At 40.3% G+C, this 12,766-nt stretch overlaps 1 protein-coding gene across 3 annotated transcripts in view; it reads right to left on the reverse strand.

Annotated features, from left to right (window-relative positions):
• TMEM63A (transmembrane protein 63A) overlaps positions 1 to 12,643 on the reverse strand; it is a 31,290-nt gene extending 18,647 nt beyond the window's left edge. For 2 of the 3 annotated variants that reach the window (XM_080408734.1, XM_080408732.1), the window contains exons 1-9: positions 12,524 to 12,638; positions 11,438 to 11,567; positions 10,418 to 10,617; positions 8,442 to 8,521; positions 6,814 to 6,877; positions 5,477 to 5,514; positions 4,168 to 4,310; positions 1,543 to 1,594; positions 290 to 398 (exon numbers count right to left, since the gene is read on the reverse strand). In XM_080408734.1, the coding sequence (XP_080264860.1) occupies positions 290 to 398; positions 1,543 to 1,594; positions 4,168 to 4,310; positions 5,477 to 5,514; positions 6,814 to 6,877; positions 8,442 to 8,521; positions 10,418 to 10,606 (675 nt within the window). In that variant the 5' untranslated portion in view covers positions 10,607 to 10,617; positions 11,438 to 11,567; positions 12,524 to 12,638. Of the gene's footprint in view, positions 1 to 289; positions 399 to 1,542; positions 1,595 to 4,167; positions 4,311 to 5,476; positions 5,515 to 6,813; positions 6,878 to 8,441; positions 8,522 to 10,417; positions 10,618 to 11,437; positions 11,568 to 12,523 lie in introns of all 3 variants that reach the window. The other variant, XM_080408733.1, reaches the window with a different exon arrangement.
• Between the last annotated feature and the right edge of the window lie 123 nt (positions 12,644 to 12,766).

Here is a 12,766-nt window from a genome sequence, read left to right on the forward strand (position 1 = left end):
AAAAAGTAGGAAATTTTGATTTTGATGGGAGCTGTATCTATTCAAGACAGTACCATGTTCACCTTTTACATTGGTAGTAGGTTACACCAAAATGTCAGAAATCCCTCCCCAGTCCCCTTTTCTCCATCCACTTTTACAATTCACTCAGTGGAGCTTTGCTTTCAGTGAACTCCTTCACACTTACATCACATGCTAGCAAGCAGAAGTCACCTTAGTGATTTTCTTTTTTTTACATTATCCACTTGCAAACATGCTGTATGGTTTTTCTCACCCCAGTGCAGAAACTTACTATGTTTTCTTCTCTGTATGTGACATACTTCATGTGATGTCTCATGAAGACAACGGTCAGAATCAGGTAAACAACAGCAAAAACCGTGTGCAGCCAAAGAAGATTGTTACTGTCAGACAAAATGTTATGAATATGAGAATCAGGAAGAATTAATTGTCCAACTAATACAAATAGCCATCAAAATGCTAATCAGATCAGAGCCTCTCATTAAACACAGAACAAGAAAAAAAGTAGTTGCTGGTAGTCAGTCACACCTATGCAGATGCCACGGATAGCCATTAAGGTTACATGCTTATCATAAAATTAATGGGTAACAGACCTACAAAGAAAACAGATATTCTATGACATGGACATTTTTTGGCAGCATTTGGTGTGCACCTTCTCATTCAGGCCAACAGCACACACCATGCTATTTGCTAAAATGTTTTTTATTGGCCTTATTATTTACTGTGTTGAGTGCATAACTGAACCCTCCTTGAACACAGTCCCCACTCAAAATTGAAAACAGCCTAATACAGGGAGCAAGTTCTACTACGCTGATAGCTCCTTCCTCAAAGCTTACGGAAGTTTTGTTCTGCAAACAGTTCCCCAGTTTTGCAGAGCACTAATAATTTCTATTAACCTAAACCACAGTAACCTATCTTACAGATAAAACGGCAACCAAGCAAAAAAAACCCACTAGTTACTAGGATTCAAAATGTGGTTAAAAAAACCAAATTTGGTTTGGCAGAATAGGCAGAAATTCTGTGGGACACAGCATCACAGACTGATGTGGACTGGTCAACTAATACAACAGAAAAGTTGCACAACTTTGTATTTCAGCTATTCTACAAACTCTTTTAATAGAAGCAATTTTAATCATCATCTCAGATGGGAGAGTATGCAGACACATAAATCTAATGTAAGGGAATTTAAATAATCTGAGCTATGCATTCTAGTAAAGCTGTCAGCTTTATTTTCCTTCTGAAGTAGAGTTTCTTTTAATGTGGAATATTCTGAAAATAATAACACTAGATATGCAGTCATTAGCCAAGAAAAATACATGGGTTAAGAAGTGCTGAGAGTAGAAGCCAAGTCTCTAGATTTCTTATCAGCACTGTAACTACATAGCCTGAAGCAGACTGTATCCCAATTTCAGTTGATGAAGCATGAATAAGTAATTCCTACCCCATGAGCAACTACCAATTCATGTGTTTAGAGACTATGGCAGGAAACAGACATAAACATAAACACACTCTGCAAGATTTACTTACCCAGTTTGTAAGTTTACTATAGTTGTTCTTCCAAAACTATAGGGATCTTTATCTGAGAAGAACAAAACCAAGTAGCACAATTAACTGGTGTAACATTCACATGCAAACTATCAGACAGCTTTTATTCTGGTTTTTTTTTGGAAAAAAAAAAAACAACCAGCTGATATACTTCTTTTATTGCTGAGCATATTCATTGTTAAAAAGATTCAGAACCATAATCAATGCTATTTTACACTGTATTGCATTTTAAAGTTGGAAAAAAAGCTCCAGGATTATACCACCTTCAACCCACCAAGAGAAATAGTAGATTATATTTTAAAAATCTGAATACTAGGTCTTTGTAGCAGTTCCCTTTCTCCCACCATCTCCATTCATATCCATTAACAACACTGTTTAGGGATCTGAACATACTTCCTTCACATTTTTATTTTGTCTTCACTGATTTCTTACCTCAGTTTCTTAAAACTGCATTAATTCAGCGTTGGCAAAACAGTACCGATAACCTTACTAAGGTATAAAATGTATGAGTTTATATGACATTGTTTCTCTAGACTATCAAGTATTTTTAAAAAATGGTAACGCAAGTCAGCAAAAATTGAGTACATGTTTACAAAGGAAAAAGCTAAGTATCTGGAAAGCCAAACAATCTTCTAACACAGACTGTTAAACCACATTGCAAGTTAAGTCATTACAACAGGAAAGAACTGGAAATGTACAAAATCAACATACAGTGAAAGGGAAGGAAGAGGGGGAGAGACGCTAAAACTTCGTATTTTTCACCTGCATTTCCTAGCCTCCCAAAATGCAAGAAAACAGAAGCTGTATTCTCCTGCTTTAGGCAGCCAGCTATACTCTGCCATTTCAATTAGTATCCAAGATACTAAAACTTTTATCAAATTGCAGTTAGAGAATGACAGTGCACACAAATTGATGCGCATTGCAAAATCTGATATAAATAGTAGGTAGTAACTAAAACAGGTAGTAACTAATCCAGAAGAGGAATATACATTCTACAAGTTCTTTGAAGGCACCAGCATCTCTCTACTTTATGAAGAAGATCCTAGGGTGCTAATTGTGTTTGATTTGATTCTGTAAAACTAGGGATGCTGGCTGAGAACATAAGAGATGGGACGTGAGGAAGGAGAAGCATCTGTGAAGTGATAGAGGGTCCTCTGAAAGAACAAAAAAAGAAAAGAAACGTAAAAAAGAAAAAAAGAACAGCAATGATCTTTAAGAAAGCTGGTATTAATATAAACAGGGAATTGCTAAGGAAGAGTCCATAAAAGCAAAGTCAGAGATGGCAGTTCCACAAAGAAACAATATTAAAGGCACAGGTACAATGTACCCCGTCACAGTCTAGGGCTAAAGCCACAAGGCTTTTTAAAACACAGGTAGGAGTAAACTGAAAACAAAAACTAGGCCACGTTATTAGAGACAACAGAAGAGAATAAATTATAGGGACAGAGATCAGCAAGATCAGTACACAAAATAACATGCAATTGTCGTGGTATAAGAACAAACAAAACAAAACACAAGCAAGCACTCAGAGCTCCTGGGAAAACCAAATGAATTCTTGCTTTCTTTGCATCACTATTCACCGAGGTGATCAACAGGATCTTGAACTAGATCATGAACATGATCTTGACAAGACCAATACAAAGCCAGGCATAAAATGGGCTTATAAGGGCTCATTATCAAAAATGGAAGAACGTTTAAACAGGGTTTAGCAGAGCTCTGTCCACCAGCATTCTTATTAGCAACCTGAGTGGCAGACTAGGACACACTCGCTGTATTTGTTGAGTGTGAGTTAATAAAGGAAAGAGGTAGGTGTCATACTGGCAGACATAAATCAGGACTAGACTGCAAGAAACATTAAATAATTCTTTGTCTAGTCAGCACTGACACAGTCTCAGCAGGAAGATTTGTCCAGTTTTGAGCCACAAACCAAGGCAGAAAGAAACAACAGGAGACAGTCCAGCTAGATTAAAAGTAGTGCGAAGGATGGGTGATGATTTTATGATCAGCAAAATTGAAAACATTTCTTATAATGATGGAGTTAACTGGTGCGGTTTATCAAAACGAGGAAAAAGGACAGATTAACTGATAATCCTCAAGCAGCTAAAATGATGTTGCAAAGAGGAAAAGAATAATTCTCCACAGTGACAGGTCAAAGAATGATGGCCTTAAATTGCAGCAAAAGAGATTCAGACTGGACACTAGAAAAAGATTCCTCAGCTGTGAAGACAGGTCCTATTGACAACCACCACCAATAAATATCATAAAAAGTGCCTAGATAAACACCAGGTAAGAGGGCATAGGTAAAGTTAATCCTGCCTTGAGCTTTCTAGGTCCAGTCATCTTTGTCTGCATGTGGTCTGCCATCATGTTTCCAACAACAGTTTTTGCGAGACATTTAAGGAACCCTCTACTCTCACAAATTTCACATGAAATGACACACGTCAGACTAGGGGGTAAGCATGACACAGACGGGATGACACATGACACAACAAACAAAACAAACAAAAAACCCCAACCTTACAGAAGTTTACCAAAACAAAAATCCTGAAAACTTTTACAGTGACATAAACCACAAAATTCTTCTCAGAATACAAAAAAAATTCTTACCAAGTAGATCACCCGATAGGTTGACAGGTAATATGACACACACAGACAAAATGCTGACAGCAATCAACAAACAGATGATGTGACGCTGGAAGGCAAGGTAATGGATGGCATCTTCACCACACCTCTCATGAATCTCGTCATCACTGCATCATAGACAGAAAAACACACAGTCAGTGTTCTTAGACTCTTTGGGGTTTTGGCAGTGGTTTTTGAACATACACTAATTTCTCAGTCTACCCACTGACATCTCCATCAATCACTATCAGTTTTCAATGGGGTTGTGTCCTTCCTTGTGTAAATTTAGGTTCCAAAAGTATCTTTTTCTTATGCAGTATCATCACACAAATTCCCTCATGTGAATGTAAGATAGAAACAAGTAATTTGAAAAGCAAATATAAATTCAGGCTATTTTTCATCAGCCTAAAAGAGAAGAAAGTAATTTGCTGTGACCTCCTGCTTTATGATAGTCACAAGGTGTTAAGTCTAGCTCTCAAACTTCAAGATCACACTGTGACAGTGTTTGCTCATCTCCATAAAGGCTCTCCATGAGGAAAATTACAACAGAATCACCTTACTCTCGTGACACCTAATTAACAAAAGATAATAATAGGCTTCGGAAAGAACTCTCATCATCTAGCCATTGTTCAGCAGGACAGATCATTAAAATAGAAGGGAAAAGGAAGGAATTGAACTAGCAAAAATGGAAAAAGGCTCAATCCCCACACCTTTTTTTTGTTTCAATGGACCTAAGCTAGAAACTGATTTTTAAAAATCATTACTAAGCCCCAAGAGATACAAAGAACAAACATCACATGTCTAATGCTTAGTTTCTGGGAAACAGTGGAATGGGCTTTTCCTAGCTAGTCAATTCCAGCCCCAACGAAACTACCAGTTCTCCACAGAAACCCTTGCAGGGAAACTGCATTTCCTGCCCCAGGCCCCTCCTGGCTTCAAACAGGGGCACACCCACACAGGGCTCTTTGAAGAGTAAGAGCCTAGAGCCTAGTTACTAGCTCAGCATCCACGTAAATGCCATAGATTCACTTAGGGTCACACGCTGTCTGAAGATCAGTAAGTCCCCGGACTGCCAGTAGAAGGACGACTGTATCCTGCAATATTCCCGTAAACTGACCTTGTTTTCATATTCTTTTTCCACCCCACCAGAGGCACCTGTATCACTGTTTGTCTTACAGGGTCTACTCAAGGCGAGGGGAAGAATGCAATATTCCTTTTTTAATTAAAAAAAAAAAAAAAAAAAAAAAAAGAACAGAGCAAACCACAGCTCACTATTTCTGTTTCATATACTTACTGCATCCGAAAAGCAGCTGTCATCCAGGAACAAAACCCCTATAAATAAAGAAGGAAGTTTTTAGGAACTAACACACACAAAAAAAAAAAGTCTTTAAACTGTACAACAAGAAGTGTTTCTATTAAGCTAACCTCTTAGCTAAAAAGCTGAGAAGTCTGTTGCTCTGAAATCACTATTTAGAGACATGCAGAAAGCTTGGAATTCTTAAATTTAAACAAGTGTGCCCAAATCCCAGTGAACAGAAGTCAATATTGAGGTTTCCCAGGAATTATTTTTTTTTCATTGGATTGCTTTAGAGCAGAAAAGGTGATTATTTTTTCCAAAACCATTTCCGGAGCCTCTCCAATTTCAAGGATAAGCTCCATGAAAAGTCTTAATACAAGCTAATCAGTTAAACGTTAATTAGAAACAACACTGTGATTACATTAACAGAAAGGCTTCTTATATAGGTTTACAAATCCTCCTATGAAACTGTACAGCAGAGATCACATCTCACTGAATGTTCCAGGAGAGTTCAAAAACCCTTCTCTCTCAAAAGGCCTCTTCCTTCAAGTGAATAGTATCCAACAAACGACACATTCAACAGCTTCAATAGTAAAGTTGCTTTAGGGTTTTAAAAGAGATGAAGAAAACACCACAAATGGCAGAGGAATCCTGATCAAACAGCAGTATGCTTTTGATGCTCATACAATTATTTAGTTGCAAGGCTAGATATTAAGTTGATGCATATACAAAAAAGTAGGCTGCCACCACTGGACAACTCTTGCACCAACAGTTCATTCTGATGCTGCAACACAAAATTCAAAGACTCCAGACAGACCCATGAAGGGAACCAGCTAAAAGTTTGGCCAAAAATTATCTTCCACTCCAAAGCAGTTTTAATATTAAGAGTACACAGCACTATTAGTAGCCTCACATTTGCATCCAGTTTTCTCAGTTTTGCAAGGAAAACAATCTCCTATAAAGGCCAACTAGGTGTTACTTGCAATGTGAATGTAATGTAATTTTTTTGAACTGTTATTTAAGTACAAACTATTTACTAGTCCCCCTCCCGCCGCTTCAAAACTCTAACATATAATCCCTCTCCTACTTAAAAAAGTTACTTAAAAATGATGACAAGGTATTAGTTTATGATATGGCAAATCGTTTGTCAGGGAACAGAGAGGGATTAAGTATGGTTCTCTAAAAACATAGTAAAAAATGCATCACTAGTTTTTGCATATAGATGGTCCTCCAGGTTAATTAGGTTCATTAGGCTAGGTGGAATGGCAAATTACAACAGATTCCATTAAGTAGTTTGCATCTGAAAAAACATACCAAAACTCCAGAATACTTACGCTATCATATTCAAGATCTTCAGGTACTGATGAAGATGTTGACAATCGGTTGTATCTTGATTCACTAAAATACATTAATGATGGTTTTAAGTATCTTTGATAACAGATTATGGAATTCCACAGAATTATTTCAACTTTAAAAATTCTAAAGTAACCAAGGGAAGTAGTAAAAACCAACATTTTCACTTAAGAAAGCTGTGGCTTTCACCTTGTAGCATATGCTTAATTATAGAAACTTGTGCTATGCCTCATGCTGGAAAGGGAGGACATGTGTGCTCTTGATGTGAGAGCAGATACCTAAACTAGAAAAAAATGCAATGTTTTATTGGGATATTAAAACCACAGTAACATAACGAGAATGCAACACAGATTTGAAAGCCTAGTGAGGATCAGATTTGCAAGCTAGCTTCCTGTTCAGATATTCCTCTTTACAAGACATCACCTCTCCACCTTCCTTCCTTCCTTCATCTTAAAGCCACTACACAGAATTTCTCCTCACAATCAAATCTCTTACCTGTAGAGCCACCTCCTCACACAAACAGTTCTATAGCAAGGCCAGAAACATTTAGACACCCCGTAACCCTCAAAAATAGCAGAGTACCTGTTTTTAGTTTGTTGCTAAAAAGAAATACTGCAATGGTGATGTGCCTGTAATTACAGTATATTCAAGGTGTACCTATGATAATTTTCACATAGCTGGCTCTGGTCACACTCCAGCAGGGATAATAACATAGGCTCCCAGGTGTCTGACTGCTCAAGGACCTGTTTGTCCCATGCAAGTTTCTCCAGCCTACATGCGAGCCTGTAGCAGAGCATCTTCATTCTCACTGCCTGAGCTAGCTGGATTAAAGCAGACTCAGTTATTGCCCATCTCTCCCCGCCCCCCCCCATCTATACTTCACACCTGTACATGGATTACACCTAAAACCACATTTTTAGTTCTTTCACGTTGCTGAGCTGTGAATTTACCACAACTTAGTTACACCACTAATATCAGGAAGAGGCTCACTGTTAAAGTTTACCCACTTCATAAATAGACAGATAACTTTTAAACATCCCAAGACATCATCCTGTAGAACTAACATTTAAAAAAAACAAACAAACAAGCAAGCAAGCTCATTTGCAGAATTACTAAAAATCAGTGAAGAATTTTAGAAATCTGCAACAATATTTTTTTTGTTATTATTTTTTTTAAACCCTTCAGAAATTTTATGGCACAGGCTACACAGGGAGCTCGGTGAAGTTACTGGGCTTGAGCCAAGATAAACAAAATAGTTAATATCCTTCTATCACAGTAACACACTGCTAACATCAACCTGGAGTTATGTGACATGTTAGCAGACAAGCAGCATGTTTTCTTACCTCCACTTCCTTAACCCATAACTGCAGAATGAAATTAATGACAATGCCAAACATACAACTTCATTACTGAAACCACAAAAAGTAACTCTGTGAGTGGGATGTATTTCACACAAAGCAGCATGAGGATATTTTTAACAAATGCGTGCACATAATTACAAAATATCTAGCCGTTACAAATGCACTTAATTTAAGCCATATTTACTATACTTACTTCCACACTCCCCAAATGGTTTCAACAAATCAGTCTGATTGCATATCTTTTTTACCTTTCAGCTTCTGACACCAGAGCAACACGGCCATAGTCCCAGAATCTCTTTCTTATAACGGAAAACAGTAATATTAAAATCTAGAAAGTAAAAATAAAGAATTTTGAATATTTACTTTTTCACTTCATAACAATTATTTCTAGGTGTGTAGGAATTGTCAAAAAATGCTGTCCTAACTCCTAAACCAACTGCCATATGCAAACCATCCCAATTTGTGGCAATGCTACAAAACCCATCTGTCTGGGACCAAGGTTACCAGAACATCTGCCTTCCTGTTCTAATGTATAAAGGCAGAGAACTGCATGCTAAAGTACTTCTGGACTGCAAGCGTATAAAAGCTTGTGAAAGGAAAAGTAGCAAGCAGTACTTGAGAGGAAGTCAAAACTTTCATAAATACACCTTCACTCTTATTCAGTACTTAATGGCTAGAACTATGATGGAAGACTTGCAATTTTGTTTTAATTCTGTTTTTGAACAGTGATGTAAACAGGCTGTAGGGGGCTTGACTATTCTCTCAAGTATGAAAATTATTTTTATTGTCAGTAGTAAAGGTAATATATTATTACAAATCATAAACTACTAAGACATACTTGATCTCTGCAATGTATTTTTTACCTGCCCCCTGTATTTTCACTTTTTGAAAGAGTATAAAAACACAAGAAAAAAAAACCCTCCTATGTGTTTCATAAATGCATTTTTTAATTCTTTTTTTTTTTTTTTAAAGAAACAAGTTGCTCTGTATACAGCAATGAAGCAGAAGTAACAAAGCCTGTTTTCTATGCATATGTAGCATACGCCCTCACTTTCTAGTCCCTCCTACATCCCGTACCAGTTTGGCTAGAAAGCAGTGCTAGTGATGTAACTTGTTTGGATCTATGCAAATACCAACTGGCCAGCCAGGATACATGTCAAGATTATCTACGTGTCAAGATTACACAGCTAATATCCGCATTTCACAATTAATATAACTTTCTTATAAGAGCCTTCCTCGCAACAGGGAATATTAATTTAGATATTCCTCCTTCATCGGGCCATTAAAACTTCCTGCAAGCAGGAAAGTTCTCTAAACTCTGACAACTTTGGTTGAAAGTGACTAACACATTCTATGGTTATTAGGAGTAACTGCCAGACAAAAATGGGAAGGCAATGCAATATATAAACCTCATTTCCTTAGGAAACCAGCCTAGAAATAGTACTCACAAACCCATCAACTGACAGTTGCAAAAGAACTAGAACTCAAGAACTATATCATCACTTTAGTCTCATTTTATTACCTCAAACCTCACTTATAAGGCTAATTTGCAGGTCTACGGCTCTTTTTCTTTTTTTTTTTTTTTTTTGGGGGGGGGGGGTGGGGGGGTGGAGCTGGGTGGCTTCAGACCACCTAGACCAAACTTACAGAAATAACCATAAGTATTATTGGAGTCTCGGGCATGTTCTGGAGGCTCCTGACCAGCAACTAATCAGATCCCTTTATTTTATCAGGACTGAGCTGATCAGCACATTATTTCCTCCACAGCTTCATGAAACCTAATTTTAAAAGAGTCTGTGAAATGACAGATTGTCCACATTGTAGTTCCTTTTGAAAAAGTCTAGTAATAGTGCTCGCTTCCTCAAAAGGTACCCAGTACCTAAATCCAGAGTAAGGCAAAAAATGTTCTTGCAGTTAAGACAAAGCATAGAAATTTGAGCTACGACTACAAAGCTCACCATGACCCCACATACAGACCCTATGACACTGCACTCACTCTTGATCTACACATCCAACATACAGCGACACTGTCGTCCCACACAAATCTGAACCTTTATCAACACTTGAAAAGTGCTTTGATGTTCCCAGGATGGCCTCAGTACATTTCTCATTCTGAAGATTCTCAGAAAAAAATCCCTACCTGATCAATAAGAGAATTCTGAACAATCTAACTTCCAAGAAGGTCAGAAGTATTTTCAGTACAAGAAATAGAAACTGGGCTTACAAAAAAGAAGGTTACATCAAGCAGTAGGACAGTTGGGATTCCACCAAAAGTTACTCCTTGGAGCACTGTGCTGCCCCGGGCAGTGCTGTAGCAGTACGTCTCATTCAACGTTGAGTTGAAAGGTATGCTTCTATTCCAGAAGTAGACTAGATGAGAATGTCCAAAACCCAGAAAAAAGAAAGGGTTCATTTTGTCTTTCCCTTAAAAAAACACAAGAAAAAAAAGTAAAATAAAGTTAAACAACCATGTGAAAAGCCTGCCTAGTATTTGTGAGATGTACTAATACTACTACAAATATAAAGAGTGCAGGAAGATTCAACCACGAAACTACTTCAGAAGTCATATTTGACAATCTATTCTCCTTCACCGGTAAAATATTTCACAATAACTGCCAGGCTCAGTTACTAGCAGTGCCCAAGCAAAAATTCCAGACATCTAACCAACCATGTCCTCTACAGACATCTGTGGAAGACTACAGAAGACCCACACAACACAAACTTCTCTGTCTTCTCGTCTGTAACATCCAACTACTTACACCAGCTTGAATTCCAGTTCTAGGAGTAACACAGGGCACTAGATAGTCCAACAATAGCAGTTTGAAGATTTTGCTCCTAGTTGAGCTTGTATGAACATACTGGCTTGTGAACTTTGTATTCAAATGTCAAGATCTTGAGATTATTAACAAATTTGCCACTAATTCAACAGAAAAGAACTACTACACAAATACACATGCTGCTCTCTGCTCTTGAAATATTGCGTGACTGCCCCTTTTTTAATAGAATTCAGCTGAAAGAACAGCACAGCAATTACAGCATACTATGAACAAGAAAGAAAAAGGAGTATTTCTAATATTCTAAGAGAACAGCCATCTACCAACAAGCAATGGCTCACTTATGTTGGGGCTTTTCACTTCAAACGTTTTTCTTGACTTATGAACTTGATGATTTCCAAGTACTTTGGCCAAAAGCACGCTTCATGCAGAAAACACATCTGACTGATAAATTCATAAAGAAAGCATACCCCAAAAACCTCTATCCTTTGAAAGCAAGTATTGTAGGTCCTCATCACACAGGTTCAGGGAGACTACTTTTGGGCTATCACGCCTCTGTAAGAGGAACACACATGTCTGACGGCAGCCCTATTCTGGATGCTGAAAAAAAAGAAACCAAACGCAAAGCAAGAATATGAATAACTACAAGTTCTCCCTGTAAACAGGAGGCAAACAGCATGGAGAATACTCCTCGCAAAACAGCATTTACTAAACGCTGGAGAGTGTGACAAGGTGGGGAATAAATTTTGTCCCAACTGACGTGTTTCATCACAAGGAAGGAAAAAAAACCAAAAAACCACAACAATCCACACAAAATTTGTGATGTGAATCTATCCTGGCTTTCCAAGGATTGAGATTTAGTGCTGACAGAAAAGTGGTTCTGAACACCCTTTGGAAAACTGCAAGGACTGCACGCTAAGTTTTAGGTAACACGCTGGATCTTATAAGACACAGCTTCCAGCTCTTTAAAGCGATTATTTTTAAAGAAGTCAGCCGTCAGGAAGATAAAGGCAAGACCTCCCACGGGTGGAGCTGCTGCAGGGAGCACACGAGCGTGCAAGGAGCGGCACTTCCCGACCTTTCCAGGCGAGGCGAGCCCCGGTGCGGGCTGCGGAGAGAAGCCCTCTGCCCTGCTCTGCCCGGGATCCCGGCGGTGGCCCCGAGCTGGGGCTGGCGCTGCCGGTTTCCCACCGGCACCCGCCGTAGCTCGGGCAGGGAGCCGGCCCGTTCGCTCCGGGCGAGGAGGCTGGGCAGAGCGGGGTAGCCCCCGGCCCTGCGCCGCCCCTCCACGGGGAGGGGACACCCCGGCAGGAGGGGACACTCCCCCAGGAGGGGACACCCCCCGGGCTGCCCCGGCCGCCCGCTCCCAGCCCCGAGCCCGCGGAGGGCCGGGGTCCCGCTGCGGCCGCCGGCGGGGGACGGGGAGGCGGCCCGGTTTCCTCAGGAGGGCGGCGGGAGGCCCCAGCCGGCAGCACAGCCCGCGGCCGCCCCTCAGGGCCGCCTCACGCAGCCCCGTCCCGTCCCCGCACAGCGCCGCCGCTCCCGCCCTCCCTTACCTGCACCGGGGCGGCCGCGGCCTCTCCCCTCCCCACCGCCCCGTCACCACACGGGGCGCGGCGCGGCGCCGCTCCCCCGCCCGGCCCCGAAGTTTCGGGCCGCAGCAACAAGTCCCGGGAGGCGCGCATGCGCGCGCGGCCCGCCTTCTTCCCGCCCTGCCGCGCCCGCCGCCGGCGGCCGCTGTCCCGCGGGTAGCGCTGCCCGTCGCCTTCTCCAGACCCTGAGGCGCTTCCCTCAGGGCA

This window comes from Falco punctatus, assembly GCF_963210335.1.
Source record: "Falco punctatus genome assembly, chromosome: 12".
Classification (NCBI taxonomy): Eukaryota; Metazoa; Chordata; class Aves; order Falconiformes; family Falconidae; genus Falco; species Falco punctatus.